This window comes from Lagenorhynchus albirostris, chromosome 2 (genome assembly GCF_949774975.1).
Source record: "Lagenorhynchus albirostris chromosome 2, mLagAlb1.1, whole genome shotgun sequence".
Taxonomy (NCBI): Eukaryota; Metazoa; Chordata; class Mammalia; order Artiodactyla; family Delphinidae; genus Lagenorhynchus; species Lagenorhynchus albirostris.
The window spans coordinates 1,265,644-1,284,721 of record NC_083096.1 but is presented as its reverse complement, the minus strand read 5'-3'; the positions used below and the strand labels follow the sequence as shown (position 1 = coordinate 1,284,721).

At 61.1% G+C, this 19,078-nt stretch overlaps 1 protein-coding gene and 1 long non-coding RNA gene across 6 annotated transcripts; one reads left to right on the top strand and one right to left on the bottom strand.

The window, feature by feature from the left end:
* Positions 1-694: 694 nt before the first annotated feature.
* LOC132507338 (uncharacterized) lies at positions 695-12,697 on the top strand. 2 transcript variants are annotated; one of them, XR_009536148.1, is made up of 3 exons: positions 695-1,398; positions 7,178-8,946; positions 12,328-12,697. It is a non-coding gene; the product is annotated as an uncharacterized LOC132507338 (long non-coding RNA). The 2 variants fall into 2 exon arrangements; XR_009536147.1 differs by lacking the exon at positions 695-1,398 and having other exon boundaries at positions 2,697-8,946.
* On the bottom strand, positions 6,480-18,407 carry TNNI1 (troponin I1, slow skeletal type). Of its 4 annotated transcripts, XM_060126573.1 has the most exons (9): positions 17,886-17,942; positions 16,429-16,556; positions 14,591-14,624; positions 12,133-12,174; positions 11,106-11,237; positions 9,469-9,558; positions 7,974-8,150; positions 7,658-7,767; positions 6,480-6,810 (listed from the first exon to the last, which is right to left on the bottom strand). In XM_060126573.1, the coding sequence occupies exons 5-8, from the start codon at positions 11,229-11,231 to the stop codon at positions 7,660-7,662; spliced, it is 501 nt and encodes a 166-aa protein (XP_059982556.1). In that variant the 5' UTR covers positions 11,232-11,237; positions 12,133-12,174; positions 14,591-14,624; positions 16,429-16,556; positions 17,886-17,942; the 3' UTR covers positions 6,480-6,810; positions 7,658-7,659. The 4 variants fall into 4 exon arrangements, 3 of the variants coding, with proteins under 3 accessions (XP_059982556.1, XP_059982548.1, XP_059982537.1); XM_060126565.1 differs by lacking the exon at positions 16,429-16,556; XR_009536141.1 differs by lacking the exons at positions 6,480-6,810; positions 7,658-7,767; positions 7,974-8,150; positions 9,469-9,558; positions 11,106-11,237 and adding an exon at positions 18,065-18,407 and having other exon boundaries at positions 12,128-12,174; positions 14,591-14,851; positions 17,886-17,936.
* Positions 18,408-19,078: the final 671 nt, after the last annotated feature.

Below are 19,078 nucleotides of genomic sequence, written 5' to 3'. Positions count from 1 at the left end.
TGTTCAAGACAGGCTGTGATGAAAACTGAAACTGTCATCAGGAGAGATTAATTCTAGTGGAGGGACTGGGGGTGCCTGCAAGGGGAGGGAACATCTGGGTTGGGCTTGAACGTTGAGTGGAATTCACTCATCGGAGAAGGGGGCGAGGGACCCGCTAAGGATGGGGCGTGAACTTAGATGTGGGGTCTCGAGTGGAAGGTGGTTCCTCAAGGAGAGGGCTCATGTCCCCGAAGCACCGTGTGCCCGTCACGGCACCAGGAAAGGGGTCCTCATGCTGCCCTGAGCTCAGGACTTGGCCATGACCCTGCCCAATAGCTGAAACTGACAAGGCAAGTGGCCTCTGAGTGGGAAGGCCCCCGAGACTTTGAAAGCAACACTGACCAGGCTTCAGGGGGAGACCACCACCGAGGGGACTACTTCTACGTCCATAAAAAAAAGGACTTGGGCTTCCCTGGTGGCGCAGTGGCTGAGAGTCCGCCTGCCGATGCAGGGGCCACGGGTTCGTGCCCCGGTCCGGGAAGACCCCACATGCCGCGGAGCGCATGGGCCCGTGAGCCATGGCCGCTGAGCCTGCGCGTCCGGAGCCTGTGCTCCGAGACGGGAGCGCAGAGGAGGGGGAGGAGGAGTTGGCCGGAGGTCTGGAAGGCCGAGTGGTCATGGGGTGGGCTGCTGGGCGGAGGGGAGAAGGCCAGGTGACGCCCACTTGCTACCTTGAGGGGCCGGTGACCTCAGCCCGAGGGGCCTCAGCCTCAGTACTGACCCCTGGGGCCTGAGAGCCCTTGGTGTGGGGCTGTCTGCACCCTGTGAGGTGGTCAGCAGCATCTCTGCCCTCAGCCACGGGAATGTGAGGGCCCCAGGGACAGCCCGGGGAGCTGTCCAGCACATGGCTGGACGTCGGGGCGGGGCTCAGGACAGCCTGGCCTACATTTCCCACAGCACCCGAGGGCTTGTGCAGGGCGGGCGGGAGAAGGGGACAATCACAAGGGCAGGGGTGGTGCTCAGGGCATCCGTGCCCGTGTTCAACGCCCCGAGCGTCTCGGGGAGAGCAGGAGTGTTTCATTCGCCCCCGCGTCTACACTAGCACTTGGCGTGGTAGGTTTACAGAACTGCACTAACTTGCTTTGGGAAGGAGAACAGGAAACCCCAGACAGCCCGAGATCCCCTCTGTGTCACCTGGGAGGCTGGGTCGGAGCCTCTCAGCGTCTAGGACCCTTCTTCTCCAGGATCTGAGTCACCCTGATGGTAGATTGCTGCGGGAGTGTACTTGGAAACCAGCAAGTGCTGACGGCCCGGCACCTGGACCACGGGCACCAAGCAGGAGCTCAGAACATCCCCGGTAGCACTGGTTACAGTAGCGAAACTCCGGAAACCACCCAGAGGCCTATTCCCAGGAAAAAGGTGAGTAAATGGTGGTATTTCATCACTTCGTTCTCTCACAGGGGTGAATTTTGCAATCTTCACCTCTAATGAACTTCAAAGCAGAAGCATGCATTTCGAGGCCCATGAGGACGTGGAGCTCTCGTCTGCCGTGCAGCACAGCAAGGACATGGTGTGTGGGATCTGCATGGAAGTGGCCTACGAGAAAGCCAGCCCCAGCGAGCGCCGCCCCAGGATCCTCTCCAACTGCAACCACACCTACTGTCTCAAGTCTATTCGCAAGTGGAGGAGTGCTAAGCAATTCTTTTTAATTAATTAATTTATGGCTGTGTTGGGTCTTTGTTGCTGCACGCAGGCTTTCTCTAGTTGCGGCGAGCGGGGGCTACTCTTCGTTGCAGTGCGCGGACTTCTCATTGCGGTGACTTCTCTTGTTGCAGAGCACGGGGTCTAGGCGCACGGGCTTCAGTAGTTGTGGCTTGCGGGCTCTAGAGCGCAGGCTCAGCGCTCTGGAGGGGAAGTGTCATGGTTGGAGAGGGGTGTGCAGGGGCTTCAAAAGCATTTGCAATAACCTAGTTCTTTTGTTTTAATCGAAGTATAGTTAATTTACAATATCGTGTTAGTTTCAGGTGTACAGCAAAGTGATTCAGTTATACATATATATTTATATTATTATTTACTTCCTTATTTTCAGATTATTTTCTGTTATAGATAATTACAAGATACTGAATCGCAGTTCCCTAGTTCTTAAAATGAGTGGTTGACACAGAGGTGTTCACCGTATAATTGTGTGCATATGTTAGTAACTGTGAGCCTGTGCTGGCCACTTCCCCTGGGGAGAATCCAGGAAGGCAGGGCTTATCACCCTGGGAATCCCCTGGTCCAGGAGGGGAGTTTTTGACTCCCCAGCCAGTGGGAGGAGGAAGCCCCCTCTCTCTTCCCCTCCCAAGGAAGACATTGGGCTCTGGAATCCCCGGCCCCCAACCTCTGTCTACACAGGACATAAGGCAGCTTCTTTTCCCCCAAAGAGGCCAGAGTGGAGACCAGGGGATCCCCGGCCCCAGGCCAGCGGGGTTGGAAGTCACAGCCTGACTGGGACTGGGAGGTAAGACCCACACCCTAAAGAATCCAGGGCAGTGGTTCCCTGGCTTTGGGTTTCACCAACTAATAATACTTTTTAAAATATAAATACACAAATCGTGTTGTCACCATTTTGTGGGTTTTTTGTTTGTTTGTTTGCGGTACGCGGGCCTCTCACTGTTGTGGCCTCTCCCGTTGCGGAGCACAGGCTCCGGACACGCAGGCTCAGCGGCCGTGGCTCACGGGCCCAGCCTCTCCGCGGCATGAGGGATCTTCCCGGACCGGGACACGAACCTGTGTCCCCTGCATCGGCAGGCGGACTCTCAACCCCTGCGCCACCAGGGAAGCCCCACCATTTTGTTTTTTGAAGAAATTAGAAGACAACAATTACCACTTCCTGTGCTCCCACCCCATAAGTACAGGGTATCTTGATACTAAAATAATAGAATTAAGGCATGCATACTTGAGAAAAGGAGAACCCTTTTCACTGAATGCATGTAGCTTTATGGAAACTTCACTGCAGTAGCCCGGTTTCCTCAGCGGGCAGTGGAGTAGGAAGTTGGGTCACAGAGATCCAATCAGGGGAATTGCATCTGGAAAATTCTAAAACGAGGGCCATGTGGGCATCCATGACACTCAAGGGCAAGCAAGCCACCACCCTCACGGGCACACACACCAGACTCACCCCTTCCGAGGGACGGCCACAAGTGCATACGCGCACGCACACACACACACACACACACACGCTCCTCCCCGGGGCTCCCGGGTTGGAAAACCTGCCCTGGCATTTAGGTGTGGCCATGCTTCTCTCCTGAGCCCAGAGCCGAGGGTGGGGCTCACCCAGCCCGTGTCAACCGGTGGAGCCAGGTGGGTGCTGACCCGGGGCCAGAGGTGGGCCACCCGCTCAGGCCCCTGGCCCACTGCCTCTGGCCGGGAGACCAGAGCTCTGTCCACCTACAGGGAGTCCAGGGCCTTGTTGTGCACCCCTGGTTAGGGCTGTGACCTTGAGCCATTCAGTCTCCCTCTCTGGGCCTCCAGAAGCCGGCTACAGCCCCGTGCACCAGGCCCACGGGCCGATGGGGGCTGCGCTGCTCAGCGGTAGCCTCAGGGACCCGCTTAGGAGTGTGTCTCGGGATGGAGTGCCCGTCACTCGCCTCCAGCGGAGGGCCCGCTGGCCAGCTTTCGGGCTGCTGAGGAGGGAGCCCTGCTGGGGTCAGGAGAGGCGGCTGCCGTCCGCACCGGCCCCAGCGGCCTGTCCCAGGCTCCGGCAGCTTGCTCACCCACCTGGAACAAACCTGGCCAGCCGGGAGCCCTGCGGGGAGCCCGACTCGCTTCGTGGGGGGCCATTGGGGCTAATGTTTAACGGGCTCCCTCCTTGGCGGGACACTCCAGTCCCTGCAGCCCTGAGCCTGGGCCGGCCCTGACCATCCTGCTGCGAGGTGGGCCCCAGACAGTGGGCTCGGCCTCCTGCCCCGTGGATATAGAGACCTGGGGGGCGGCCGGCCTCCTCAGGCTCTGGGGCAGGCAGGGGCGTAGCAGGTGGCGTTCTGCCCTGCTCGTTCCTTCCAGGAGGCAGGAGCTCCCCCTCCAGCGGCTGCTATAGGTCCGCGTCCCTGCTGTTGGAGAAAGTCGGCCCCTTTGTCCATTTGGGTGCATTTGCATCTCATTTGAACGTTTTCTCCTCTCTGGGGACAGGCGAACTCCAAGGTGCGTATGCATTGCCCTTGGTCCCCGGCCACATCCCTTCTGGAAAGTTACAGGCCGGGCTCTGTTGAGGCAAGTCTGATCCCAGAGAAGGGTGACCGCCAAGGCAGGTTGACGCAGGTCCCCGTCCCCAGCCTGCAGCTGTCACAGCCCTTGACGCGTGGTGCGCGACTTCAACTCTCCCAACCTCCGTCTCCTCATGTGTCAATGAATCTGAGATAACAGGTACCCTTAGGTTTTGGTGAGAACGTAATGATGTGATTCTGGTAAGGCATGTTATTAAGTCATGACTAAGAGTCCGGGCTCTAACAGACCAGCTGAGTTCGGTCCTGGCCCCTCGTTCACTAACCGCGTGACCATGGAAAGCTGTTAACCTCTCTGTGCCTCACTGTTCCCATCTGTGAAATGGGAGTGGTTGTGGTCCCTCTCTCACGGGGTGTCGTGAAGGTTAGATGAGCTAATTCAGGTGCAGAGAGCAGTGCCTAGAGTGGAGTGAGTGCTGCGGCCGCTGGTCTTCAGTGGGGCCCAGCTCCCGGCTCTGCCCTGCTCGTGTCCAGGCTGGGTCCCTGCGTGGTGAGTGGGGACCGGGTGGAATCGTGGTTCTCTCTCTCCAGAGACCACGCCTCCCGCCCAGGCCCTGCAGTGGCCACAACTAAGCCAGCCCCGCCCACTGCCACCCCAAGGAGCCCTGTGACAGAGCCCCCTGGCCGTCACCACTCAGGGCTCCGTTGCACGGGGGTAGGCTAGGTCTGGCCCTGCCAGGAAGCAGAACGGACTGGACATCCTCCCGGAGGGCTTTGGGTGGGGCAGGGGCCCTTTCCCAGAGGGCCCTCCTCCCACGGGCTCTCCGCGCCAGGCGTTTGCTCTGAGTCAGGCCTGGCTTTGCAGGGCAGGGTGGGGGCCCCAGCGTGCTGGGCCCCAGGTCAGTAGTTGGGGGGCGGAACGGAGCACTGCCTTTGCAACTCGGGGCCAGGATCTCCCAGGGCTGAGAGGAAGCAGAGGGGGGAGGCCACGCTACGGACCCAGGCCGGCTGCAGTGACCTGTGCGTCAGGGAAGGGGGCGTGTGTGTGGCTGCCAGGCATGAGACCCAAGCCAGGCTCTGTGCCTGGCCCAGCCCCGCCGGGCTCTCCCGCTGCGTGTGTGTGTGTGTGTGTGTGTGTGTGTGTGTGTCTGGGTGTGTGTATGTGTGTCTGGGTGTGTGTGTGTCTGGGTGTGTCTGCGCCTGAGAGTTTCCGCGTTTCTAGGAGCTGTTTTCTTTGAGCACGTCCACCTCTCCGCCCACTGAGCTGTTTGCAGCAAGGACCCAGGCAGACTGCTCTTCCCCCAGCACATCTCGGGCTGCTGGTCCTTCAGCGGCTGGCGGCTGCGTGGCCGGGAGCCAGACCCCGGCCCAGGGGCCCCTGGTGCTGCACTTTGCTCCCAGCTTCTGGCATTTATGGTGGATAATGCACTGGGAGCAGAGGGCAGAACAGGGACTCACAGGCAGCTGGAGGGCTCTTCACACAGCCCAGCCTCTCCTGGGGCCAGTGCCGGGCGGCCAAAAAGCCAAGGGCCGGGCCGGGGACCAGCCGCTTCCTCGTAGGCATATCTCAGGAGTCACACGACACTGCCCGGAAAAGCCTCTCTGGCCCAGACGTTGGTCTCTGCTCCACGGGAGCTGCTGCCCTCCGTATGTGTGGAGGGGTGCCCCCAGGCCCCCCATTCCACCCCAGCAGACTTGCACCCCTCACCGGGCTTTGGCCCAGATGTCAGCGGGATGGAGAAAGGACCTGACCTGGAGGACAGACAACTGACTGCCACAGCTTGGGACAGAATCAGTCCTGGGGGACATGGTCCGTCAGGAGTGTGAAGGAAAGACAGTCAGGGAGGGTGGATGCAGGTGGACAGGGCTGGCCCAGGACCCGATGGGAGAGCCCAGGGCAGGCGTGAACAAGGAGCTGCCTGGTGGCCGGGGTGGAACTGCAGGGCATCCCCCTGGCTGGGCCAGGACACTGACCTGACTGCTCACCCCGAGGGTCAGGCACACCAGGGCACCCGGGAGAGGGGAGCCGGGGGAACGGCCCCGTGAGAGCAGCAGGGCCAGGGGCTGGGAATGGAGGGGCCCCCTGACAGCTGCAGGTCAGGCTGGGCTGAGCTGAGCACCCTGGCGGTGAGGCTGTGCTGTGTGGTGTCACCGGACCAGATGGCAGGGGGACCAGGAGGACCTGAGCAGGTGGCCCTCCATGCTGCCCCGAGCTGCTGCCTGAAGCCCAGCACAGCCTCCCTCACAGGCTCCCTGCCTTCCCCCTCCCCCAGGTGCTTCCAGCCAGAGCTGCAGAAGTGAGCAGGACACTGGTTTTAATGGAGAGGCTGTGACGCCCACGGGCGCTTGACATACAGAGTGGAGGGTGCATGCCTCCTCGAGGCCTGTTTGCCCCACAGCGGCCGGAGCCCCAGGGAGCCCACCCGCCAGCCAGGCGACGTCTTCAGATGCTGCCGTTCCTCCCCTCTGTGTCTGTTAATCCCAGTCCCGCCTGAAGGCGCTCAGGCTGGAGGGGAGACGTGGGAGCAGGGGGCGCGCTCTGCAGTGCAGGGGGGTATGCTGAGAGGCCAGCGGGCGGGGCTGCAGGAAGGAGCAGGCAGGGCACCCGGAGCACAGTTTGGCCAGCTGCCTGCAGGACAGAGAGGCAGCAGCCCTCAGTTCCCAGTCCTTCTCACCCCGGCACCCAGGCTGGACTGCTGTCCACAGGGGCTCCTACGAGCCTCAGCTCTCCCCACCCTCCTCCCCACGGGGCTCCTCGCACCTGTCCGCCTGGGCATCCTCCCACGCGTGGCTAATCCCCACCTCTGAGCTCTGGTTGCACCATCAGCCCCTGACACGCCCTCCTGCGTCCGCAACCCCATCACATCCTCGGAGAGCCTGCCCCTCCAGGAGGCTTCTCAGACGGACAGGGCTGTCGGACAGACCCTGCCCTGTTGCATGTGCCCTCCGCACGCCCACAGAGGGCTCCACGTGTCCTAACGTTCTGCTTTCTCCAGCGGCTTCCTCGGAGAGTGGGTGGCCTTGTCTCCTCTGAATGGAAGCCCCCCGACCAGTGCTGGGCACTTTGCAGGATTCCCCAGGAGGCAGTTAAAAGCGCTTTAGACTTTTGGAAAGTCAGAGCTGGAAGGCCCTGGGGGTCATGGAATCCAGGGGTTCTAAGCTCTGGCATCAGAGTCACCCAGGGGCTGATCCCACCCCAGAGGCTCAGATCCAGCAGGCCTGGGAGGGGCCACATCATCTGCGCCCCAGGTGATACACCTGGGGGATCACGGAACTGACGCAACCCCCATGCTGCAGGTGAGGGAGTGAAGGGCCCCGAAGCAGGAAGGATGTGCCTACGGTCTCGGGGGACCAGGACTGAGCCACCTCAGGGCTCCCCTTCCCCGCCCACCCTGCCCAGCCCGCCAGCCGCCCGTCCTGGCGTCCCTGCTGCCCTGTCAGCTGGGGCCTGGGAGCGGGGAGCTGGCTCCGCCTACCTCTACTGGGAGGTCGGGGACTTAGCAGCGTCGAACATCTTCTTGCGGCCCTCCATACCGGACATGGCCTCCACGTTCTTCCTCCAGTCGCCCACCTCCACGGGCCGCTCCTGTGGGCGGCCACACAGGGGACACCTAGCACCAGGCCCTCCCCGCGCAGGAGCGGCTGGGTGATGGGAAGTCAGCCTCCCCTAAGAGGTGGGACATCCCAGCCCTCCTCCCAGAACAGGGGTCCTGGAACGTGCCGCCAGCTGGCGGGGCTCATGTGGGGGGTGCAGGGCTGGCCGAGGCCGCGTCGGGTGAGGTCGGGGCTCACCTTCTCCGTGTCCTCCTTTTTCACAGACTTGAGGTTGGCGCGCAGGTCCATGGACACCTTGTGCTTGGAGCCCAGCAGGGCGCGCAGCATGGCGTCAGCCGAGACGCGGACGCGCCGCAGGGGGGGGCGCTTGAACTTCCCGCGCAGGTCCAGCACCTTGAGCTTCAGGTCCTTGATCTGCGGGGAGGGGGCAGCTCAGGGCTCCGGGCCCCAGCCAGGCCCCACTTCTCCAGGCTCCAGGCCAGGCCCTCGGGGACGCCCAGACCCACTATCTGTCACCTTGCAAACAGCCACCTCTGTTCTATCCTATTCAATTGGTACAGGGGTGAGTGGGACTCCGAGAGGGAACTCGGTTAGCCGTGGCGGCCATGGCGGCCATGCAGGGAAGAGACAGACGTGTCATTCGGAAGCCCTGTTTGCAGTGGGACGGGCCACTTCCTCTTATTCCCGCTTCTAACCAGTCCCTTCCCAGTGAGCCTTCAGAGCAGGTCATTGAGGGCACAGCCCTGGTCCAGCAGGATGAATAAACCCCATGTCCGAGCCCCCTGGGGGATTTCCAGGGTGCAACCTCAGGAGGAAATTCTGGGGGGATCCCTGAACCCACAGACCGTCATTCCTGCTGGGGAGGAGTGGGAAGGAGGGAAGTGGCTCTAGTCCCTCCCCACTCCTCTGCTGGAACAGGCGCCCACTCCAGCAGCAGGAGCCCTGCCCCTCCGCATCCTGCCCACCGCACCAGAGCTGGGTCTGGGTGGAGCTGATGCCCCGCGCCCCATGCCGGGGGAGTGCTGAGTGACTGGAGTGAGGGTCCGAGGCCAGGCCCATCCCAGGTCCACTTGCTGTGTGACCTGGGCCGAGTTTCTCAGCCTCTCTGAACCTGTGTGCTCATCTGTCAGGTGCAGATAAAAGCACCCACTTCGTCCACAGGCGTGCAGGGAGGATTAAAGGGACAAGGCACATGAAAGCCGTTTGCAAGGTAAGGTGTTATTAACAGGCTGTGATTATTTGTGTGGGTGAATAAAAGGGGTGGCTTCTCTTCCACTGAAGAGCCCACCTTATAGGTTGGAGGAAGTCTGTGCTTTTCATCTGTGTGAAAAGCATCACCTTCTCTCTGCCCAACTCCAGCCCTGGGGGATGGAGTGCAGGGACCGGAGCTTCCTAAGTGCCACTCCCCAGACCCGGCAGTGGGAGGGGGACCTGGTCCACAACTGCCACATCAGTGCCCACCCGACACCCCCAGACGTCACCCGCCACCCACCTGACCTGCACTGGCTGCGCCCACCTTCTCACACACCACCCTGTCCCAGCCAGCCAGCCTGCTCCAGCTGTGCCCCTGCCACCTCCCAGCCCCGGCTCACCTCCCTGGTGTTGCCACCCCGCAGCCCCGGCTCACCTCCCTGGTGTTGCCACCCCCCAGCCCCGGCTCACCTCCCTGGTGTTGCCACCCCCCAGCCCCGGCTCACCTCCCTGGTGTTGCCGCCCCCCAGCCCCGGCTCACCTCCCTGGTGTTGTGCAGGCATTTGGCCTCGATGTCATATCTCTCCTCGTCCACCACCTCCACCTTGGCGTGCAGGTCCCGGCACAGGTCCTGGGGAAGCAGGGGAGTCAGGAAGGGAGATGAGGGAGCCGCTCAGCCCCCAGCCCCCCTTTTCCACCTCCCAGCCGGGTGCCCGGCCCCTCCTCCACCTCTGTGGAAGGGGCTGATAGACCCCTTCGCTCTGAATGGAAGTCCTTTGTTTTCCTTTCCGAAGGTACTTATCACTAAAAAGTTTTCTTATGATAAAAAGAATGTAAGTTAATTGTAGAAATTTTGAAAATTATATATTAAGCAAAAATAATAAAATAAGGGGACTTCCCTAGCGGTCCAGTGATTAAGACTCTGTGCTCCCAATACAGGGGACACGGGTTCGATGGAACTAAGACCCCGCATGCCGCACGGTGCAGCCTAAACAAACAAAAAAATACTACTACTAATAAAATAGGAATAATTAGTGATAATAATAATTATTATTTAATTAATAATAAAATAGGAATTATTACCACCAGGCAGTAATAACATAGGTTACCGCCTGGAGGTAACCGTCGGTGACGTGTTGGTCTACAAATGGTGGGACTTCCCTGGTGGTCCAGTGGGTAAGACTCCGAGCTCCCAATGCAGGGGGCCTGGGTTCCATCCCTGGTCGGGGAACTAGATCCCACATGCATGCCACAACTAAGAAGTCCGCATGCCACAACTAAGACCTGGCACAGACAAAATAAGTAAATAAATGTCTTTTTTAAAAAATGGTCCCTGACTTACGATGGCTCAGCTTATTATCTTCTTTGCCTTTATGATGGTGAGAAAGCAATACAAATTCAGTAGAAACCATCCTTGGAATTTTGAATTTTAATCCTGCCTAGTGATGTTCGGTGCTGGGCAGTGCAGCCCCAGCTCCCAGGCAGCCCCACGCTCGTGAGGGTGGCCACCCACACACGTAAAACCCTTATGTACCAGACAACCATCTGCTTTTTCATCGTCAGGAAATTACATGAGATATTCAACTCTTTATTATAAAATAGGCTTTTCTGTTAGTTGATTTCGCCCAACTTTCAGCTACCGTGAGTGGGGTCCTCACACGGTTAAGCTGGGCCAGGTGAGCTGTGATGTGCGCTGGGTGAGGCGTAGACAGTGCACTTTGGACCTACGACAGTTTCACCTGGCGATGGGTTTCTTGGGACTTAACCCCATCGTAAGGCAAAGGAGATCTGTATCTCCTTCCGGGCCCTTCACTCTGCAGTCACTGGTGTTTAAACTCTTATCAATGTTATAAAAACATTAAAGGCCTATTTGCAGGGGAAGGACGGGCAGGTCTGGAGAAGTGGGCCCCCCCAAGCGCTGGCCAGCTCCCCGCTCTGCACCGTCACGCTGCTCCGATACGCGACCTGCCCCTGCTCAGACCCCCCACCCCCCGCAAGCAAGACCCTCCTCCCTGCTGAGGCTCCCTTCCCGCTCGTAAAATGGGACCCAACGCCCCACCCCAGCCCGCCCCCGCCCCACGGGGTTGTGAAGACTAATGAGAGAGCTTGGGGCCGAGCCAGTCTGAGCCCCTGACGCGGGGCTGCGCGCCGCTTCGGGAGCCCCTCTCCCATGCCCACCTGCAGGGCGCTGAGCGACAGGCCTCGGGTCTGCAGCGCGGGGATGCGCTCGGCCAGGTAGCGACTCTTCTCGGCCTCCCGCGCCTCGTGCTCTTGCTCCCAGCACTCCTTGGCCTTGGCCAGCATCAGGCTCTGCGCAGGACACGCCCAGTGAGCGCGGCCCCGGCCCCCCACGGCAGCGGGGCCTGAAGGGGAGGCGGGCCCCCGACCGCCAGTCCGGCCCCGGACGAGGCCCCGCCCAGGCAGCCGCCAAGAGTGGGAGTGTGTGCGCGGCCACGTGACGCCAAAGCCCGGGGGACCACACACCAGCACCCGCGCTCTTGGACCCCGGACCTTACTGTCCTTCAATCTTCCTGTTACCATTTCTCATCTTTTGGGGCCCCAGAGCTCCTAAGAAAGAATCTCTTACCAAAATAAAGCAAGCCCTCTGCCCCCACCAGGGGTCCCACCCTGAACACGGCCCCGCCTCCTGCCAAGCCCTGGGAAGGTGCCAGGACCAGAATTCCAGGTTCCCGCCCTCTGACCACAGGCTCCGGGCTCTGGCCAGACTCCCTCTGCCGCGTCCTCCTCCATCCCCTCTCATCCTCCATCCCCTCCTCCTCCATCCCCTCCTCCTCCTTCCCCTCCTCCTCCATCCCCTCTCCTCCTCCATCCCCTCTCCTCCTCCTTCCCCCCTCGTCCTCCATCCCCTCCTCCTCCTTCCCCTCCTCCTCCATCCCCTCTCCTCCTCCTTCCCCCCTCGTCCTCCATCCCCTCGTCCTCCTTACCCTCCTCCTCCATCCCCTCCTCCTCCGTCCCCTCTCTTCCTCCTTCCCCCCTCGTCCTCTATCCCCTCCTCCTCCATCCCCTCTCGTCCTCCATCCCCTCCTCCTCCATCCCCTCTCATCCTCCATCCCTTCTCCTCATCCTCCACCTCCTCCCTACTCTGGTCTCCCTCCTCTTTGACCTCCCATGACCCTCCCCCCGAGAGGTGCACTGCACCCCTCTACCTCCCCGGACACCTCCCCAGAGCCAGGACCCCGCTCACCTTCAGCAGGAGTTTGCGGGAGGCAGTAATCTTGGGTTTTCTCTGAGGAGAAAGAGGAGGAGAGATGGGTGAGGTGGAGGCTATAGAACCAGAAATCTGGACCAGGCCGGGATGAGCGCCAGCCTGTCACCATCCTAACCCAGAATCCTCACCTCAGGGTCCCTTAAAAGCTCATCTTGTGATTGCACCCCTCAGATTCAGAGACTCAGCTCCCTGACCGAGGGGCTGAATCCTGCAAGACACTGCGTGGGTCACAGGGTCTGGGCACCCCCTTCCTCATCTGTGAGTCAGGATGCTGAGACCCACCTTACCCAGTCCACAGAGGGACTACAGACAGAATGAGATGGTGGGTGAGCACCGGCTTCGAACAGCGGGCATGAGGCACGCGGCCTGGCGCGCTGGGGCAATGTTGTGTCACCAGAGAAGTAAGCCCTGAGTTCCCTCAGTAAAGACGCTCCATCTCTTTAGACGTCCAAACTCTTCTTGATGTCAACACAATCCATGTAAATTGCTCTCAGTTATGCAGACAATATTTTCTCTTCTTATTAAACATGCTTGACATCTCTTGCTGACTAGATACGTCCTAATAGGTCTTGGCCCCGTGGCAGCGTCCCCCAGGGAAGCGAGAGGGGTCTGCTCCATCCCTAACTCCGAGGGCTCCTGTCTCCTCCTGGACACAGGCGGTCAGTTCTCGAGCTACTGGTGAACGCCCCCCATCCCCCACCTGCAGCTACTCTGCGGAGACCCGGCCACAGCCTGGGTTTGCTATTCTTGTGCGTAAAGAAGAAGCAATCGGCTTTGAGCCGTCCCTGTGGGAGAAAACGAAGGGGCTCTCGTGCCTGGAACCTGCTTCTAATCCAGCTATTCAGGGTGCTCTGTCTTTTCCTCTCCGAAAGCCAAGGGTTTTGCTGTGTGTCCGGTCCACGTGGTTGCGAGGGAATGGCCTGTTGCTATGTGCCTCACCAGCCGCGGTTTACACTGTCATGCACCCACGGAGATGTCTCACCATCTCCCCACCAACCGGGGGAGATTTTGGCCACCTCGTTGCCCATCGGTCACCAGGGACTCACTTTCATATGAGCCTCAGTGAAACTTAGAGATTCACACGACTATGGAAAAACAGAATCTCTGCCGAGCGTCCCCTCCATCCGTGCTGCTGACTCCCAGCCCGCCAGCGCTGAGTCCACAGCTCCCCAGCTGCAGTCCCCACCCCGGGCGAGGCGGGACGCAGGCTGTGTGTGTCCTCAGCAGTCTAAACAGACCTGGGCTGTATCGGGGGCAGGGCTAAGACCCGAGGGGAGGGCAAGAATCCTGTTGCTCCTCCCTCCGTGTCCGGTGGTGGGCGGGGCTGGAATAACCCACGGATGATTCCCTCCCACTTTTCCGATGTAGATCTGCAAGGACAGGACGGCCCCCCAGAGCTGGACGCGCTCTCAGACCCGGTGAGGGAGAACGGCTCGGTGGTCAGCATGGGTGCAGAGTCGCACCGCCTCTGTCTGGTCCCAGCCCCAGGACCACCTTCCAGGGACGTGATGCACTGGGGCGCCCCCTCCCTGGACCTTGAGGAGCCCCACGTCCAGAATCTTCCCCCAAGGTTTATATTCTCCAGGGAATTTGCTCAGCCACTGAGCACCCCTCCCCAGGCCTTGACCCAAGCTCTCTCTCCTCAAATGCCCACCCTACCGCCACCTGTCGAACGTCCGCCAGGACAGAGACACCCCCAGTCTTACTCACCTCGCTGCAGGCATCCATCACAGGAAGGCCAGGGTGGGCGGGGGGCGGGGGGGGAGAGCAGAAGACAGAGTGAGTGTGAACAGTGCATCGCATCCGTGCGACAGCAGACCGTGTGGACAGGCTGGGGGAGGGGCGCGGTGACAGCACACAGAAAGAAAGCAGACAGACATCGTGCAGGGCGGCCAGTTCGAGCACACGCAGAATAGGATAGAAACCCTCAGGCCCTGTGGGCTACTGGGGGCCCTTTTGGGAGACACGAGCCACTGTACACTGGGGAGGATGGTACCCTCAAGGTGGGGTCCCAGGCTGATGAAAACTTCCTTCCCGGGCGAGTAGGTACCTCCCCAAAGCTTGTTCATCTACTGGGTAACGTTAAATCATGGCCTGGGGCTTGTGATCCATCCATTTGATCAGTGCAAACAAACTCTGAGACACAGGCCAAGAGGGTCTTCCAGCAACAAACTAAGAGCCAGTTCTGCCCAAAGCCTGGGAGGACACGTGGACCCTGGGGACCCCGGCTCTCAGGACTGTGCCTGTTTTAGGATCTGGTCTCCCGGGGAACTGCTTCAGGGACCGAACAGATGGTCTGAAATCTGCAGCAACGGCGCGTGCCTTCCTGGGCCCCGGGGCGGGGAGGTGGGCCCCGGGGCGGGGTCAGGAGGCGGGGAGGTGGGCCCCGGGGCGGGGGCTGGGGGGGCGGGGAGTGGGGGGGAGGCAATACTACTTACACTTCCGGCATGGCAGCGGTGGGGCGGCACCTGGGGCAGAAGGAACCATGGATGAGGGAGAGTTACAGTTCCTGCCCTCACCCCGACCTGGCTGGGCCGTGGGGCTGTGTCAGCCGCCCAGCCTGGGAAAGAAGGTCCGATAGCAGAAAGGAGAAATCAGACGTATCGCCTTCCAGTGGGTCAGGATGGGGTAAATACTTGTCCGTTTACTCTTTTCTCTCCATTCATTTACTCACTCATTCACAGGGGAGAGAAACCTTACAAAGGCAAAGAAACAAGATGAGGATCAAAAGTGGTTCTGCTGGGCAGGTGTGTAGGACCAGGATCTGCAGACTACAGCTCACAGGCCAGGACTGGACTGTTCGCTTAAAAGACGGTAAAGCAAAGAAGACTATGGACAGAACCTTATGTAACCTGCAAAGCCTAAACTATTTCCTAGCTGGCCCTTTCCAGAAAACATTTGCCGACACCTGTGGGGAACAGAATGGGATACACAGAAAACACGTTTGGAGTTGGGGGGGTGGGTGCTCGCTCACGGGGCCTCGAATGACAGGGTGAGGCAGGCTGTCCTGTGGGCAGTGGGTGGTCATGAAGGTCTGAGAGGGCAGGGTCTGGAACAGTGAGTGCAGGCCACAGGAAGCCACCACACGGCACACCGCCAGGGGGCGCCATTCACGGGGATGGTGATGGGCTGGGACAGGTCCGTGAGGGGCCCTGAGGGGGGTCAGGCCAGGAGTCAGGGCAAAACCCCGTGTCCCACTCTGGTCTTCACCCTAACCCTCCCCGGGCCAGCTTTTCCCTCTGCAAAATCAGGGGTTAGAGAACTTGTTTTCCATTTAATATTTGGTCCTGAACCGTTTGTTCAAAGCAAGTCCAATCAATAGAGCGACTGGCCCTGGTGGAAGGGGCGTTAGCCCAGGACCCCATGCCCCTCCGTGAGGTCCTGCGCCCGTGGAGCACAGTATGAAGCCCCCTGACCTGTGTGACCCTGGGACCCCTTTTAGTCCGAGAGTCTGGGGCTCAGACGGAGGAGGAGGTCCTCGAGCCGTAGAGGGGGATGCTCCACAGCCAGGCCTGACCACCCTCTGGCCTGGGCTGGACAGCATTCCAGTGCAGGGGGTGGGCACTGTGCCAACGACACGGGGAGGGAGGGGCACGGCTGGGGTGGGAGCCGGTGTGCGGGCGGGGGTTGGGAGCCCGAGCTGGGTTATGAAGTGAAGGATCAGGGAGGGGGTGGAGCCAGGGGAGAGCTGAGCACAGGGCCAGGGGTTTGGATCTGGTCCAGAGCCTGGTGTGGGTAGGGGCAGGCTGACCCTGAAGGACACGTACACAGTGGCCACCGTCACCTCCTCCAGAGCCGCCTCCGCCTCCGCCTCGACGCCACCCTTTCCCCTCCTGCTGGGAAGCCTGGGTGGGGCTCAGCCACCCCGCCTGAATCTCCCATCCGAAAGCCTTAACCACGCCCCATCTGCCGCTGCCTCGGGGGTGGGGGGAGGGCGAGGCCCGGTGGAGGGAGTGTGACCCAGAGCTTCAGCTGTCACCCTGGGGCACAGAGGGGAGTAGAAACAGTCCACACATTCCCGAGATGCTTGGCTGCAATTAGATTTTATCGCCAGCTGTTTATTCTAGGGCCGCACTCCTCTGAAGACACCGAGGAGGTCCAGAGAGGAAGGGCAGCTGGGGAAGAGCCCTCCCCACCCCCAGCCCCCGCAGCACGGTCCCCGGGGGCACAGATCTCACTGCGGAGGGACGTGCTCGTCCTCGGTCGGGGGCGGGGCTGGGGGGTGGGGGGTGGGGCCTCCGGCCGTGTCCATGCCCCCTAGACAGCCGCTACCTGTCCAGCCAGGCCAGGCGTCCTGCCGAGCTCCGGGCCCGCCCCCGGCCCGCCCGCTGACAATCACCAGGCCAAGGGGTCCCAGCCTTGCGCTGACACCCACCAGACGGGACCCCTCGACAGGTCCCCTGGAAGACAAGCAGAGACAAGATAAGAACTCAGGATGGAGTGGGCAGCTCAGAGGGTGGGAGAGCCGCGCTCCCGGCCCCCAACAGCAAGAGGGAGATAACGGGACCCACAGTGGGAGGTGGGGGTCCCTGGGCTGCCCTCCCCCAGGCCCCATGGGTGGGACAGGCCAGCCAGGCCGTGAGACCGAGACTGAGGCTGTGTGTGGGCCTGTGTGTGTAAGCGTGTGTACGTGACTGTGTGTGAGCAGGGATGTAAGCGTGTGTACGTGACTGCGTGTGAGCAGGGATGTGAGTGTGTACGTGACTGCGTGTGAGCAGGGATGTGAGTGTGTACGTGACTGCGTGTGAGCAGGGATGTAAGCGTGAGTGTGTACGTGACTGCGTGTGAGCAGGGAAGGGACCACAAATTGCTACTCAGGCTTGTGTTCCTCCGCCTGCTCGCCCGCACCCCCATCTTGGACCTCAGTTCAAGGGCATCCCGGTCCTCCCTGACTGACTGCTGACAAGGCTTGTGCTCCCAAGGCTGCAGTTGTGGACCCCCCAGCGCCCTGAGCTCTGAACAGGAAAGCCCGCCCACCGCTGCTGGGGACAGTCTCCCGGCCCCGCCCCCCGTTAGAGTGCCCACCCCGCCCGACACCCTCCCCCTCCACCGCCCCACCCCCGCCTCGGGTCCTCACTGATGTGCTCACAGGCTCTCGAGCTCCCATCCCAGTGCGGTCCCCCCTGCCTTCCCCCAAGAGCCCCCCTTCTGCGCCAGAGCCAGGAGGCTGGCTGGCGCTCTGCCCGCACCTGCTCTGTCCACTGTGCAGACAGCAAAGAGCGCCAAGCGAGTTGTCAAAGACAAAGAACAAAGAGGCAGGACGGCTTCCTTGGTCGGTGGCGCGGGCGTATGTGCAGCCTTCCAGCCCCCGAGTCCTGCCCCTGCTCCCTCCTTCTCCTCTGACCCGGGCGTCGCCCCCTGCACTGCTCACCAAGCTCCCCCTCAACTTCCAAATGCAGCCCCTCTGCCCCCTCTGGTCCCCAACGCGCCCCTCTCCCTCCTGGGACGGCTGGGCTGCGGTGTGAAAACGATCCTCGAGGCTCTGCCGGGGGCTCCCTGGGCAGCCTGCAAAATCCTGTTCACGGCTCCGAACGGGCAGGGGCCTCACCTCCAGCCACAGTCTTGCAGGGCAGAGGCCGCCCTACGGGACTGAATGCTGTGGGACTGTCTTAGGACCGTCCACCAACAAACCCAGTGGCACAGGCAAGACCATCTTCTTCGCCATCCGAGCCCTCACTTGCTCCTGATTCCGGAGCCCCAGCTCCACTGCCCGGGCGGTGGACACTCACCTTCCTGGGTCTCCGTGGGTGAGATGGTCTCGCCTTGCGGTTGACTGCAGACTGTAGGGGGCAAGTGGAGGGGAAGCTATGAAAACTACGGCCCACAGCAACTGGCGGGTAAAAATAGAACAGACGCAGCCCCTCCCGCCTCCCCGCTCCCCCCCCCCCCCCGCCCACCACACACACACCTCACGAAGGGGACATGGCAGCATGCACAGCAGCCGGCGGGCTTGAAGACACACGTGTGCCCGGCTCAGGAGGGCACGGCGCCTCTGCATACAGCGGCCACCACCTAGGAGATGGCAGCCCCGGAAAGGGGGACTGGATAGCAGACTGGATGGGGCTCCCAGCAGGGATGGCGCCAGGGCACCGGGAGGCCCGGGGGAAGGGGGGCCGGCTCGCTGGCCCTGCATCTCTCGCAAGGGAATGCGGGAACCAGGCCCCACAGCCCAGGCTCCAAGAGGGCAAAAGGCTTGACATTCGGGCATCTTCTGAGGCTCTGGTACACGTGCACCAGGGAGACGCCTGGACCTGGGGGTGACGTAAACAGTGCTGAGGGGGTCCAGTGAGGGTCCTGGGGCTGAGCTGACCTTCAAGCTCGTGGCGTCTGAGGGTCCGCAGATGCTCTGCACCCTCTCCTGGTGGGTTTCCCCGGTTCCAAACGGCGCCCCGCACCCCATGCCTGGAACTTGGTGAAACTAACTCCCTCTGTCCCCTGACCCACCCTCTGTCACCGGCCACATGCCAACAGCATCCGGGGAGCTGGTGTGCAGGGGCCGCACCTGTTCACTGGCTATTTTTAGGATGAGGGATGAACACCTAATACCCACCCTATGGTCAGAGGAAGACAATGCCTGCTATGTTAATCCAGCCGCTATTATTGTTGGTCATCTCATGGGCCGGGAGCCCAGGCTGGGGCAGGACAGGCAGGACGCTGACCCCTCTCGGAGGCCAGGAAAGGCCTTGTCAGCAGCAAGAGGCTGGGGAGCTCTAGCCAAGTGTCAGTCTGGTGGGAACAGAGCTCGTGGACAGGGCTGTCCTCAGGGGACATACCCAAGTGCCAGGGAGGGGTAGAGGCGCCTGCCTCTGGGCCAGCAGAAGTTGCTGTGATTTGGCGTTGGTCAGGTCACCTTTGGGAAGCCTCCATGCAAGAAGGCTGCCAGGGAGGGGGAACGGGGTCTGGGAGGTTCTATGGGGGGCGG

Excerpts from the sequence above, each read along its gene's own strand:
- TNNI1 (XM_060126554.1), bottom strand. The coding sequence starts at position 18,364 with ATGCCCGAATGTCAAGCCTTTTGCCCTCTTGGAGCCTGGGCTGTGGGG. Across the intron at positions 17,937-18,064 it reads TGCCATGTCCCCTTCGTGAG|TCTGCAGTCAACCGCAAGGC; the intron begins GTGTGTGTGTGG and ends TGCCCCCTACAG. Across the intron at positions 14,625-16,428 it reads CGCCTGGCCTGGCTGGACAG|GTGCCGCCCCACCGCTGCCA; the intron begins GTAGCGGCTGTC and ends CTTCTGCCCCAG.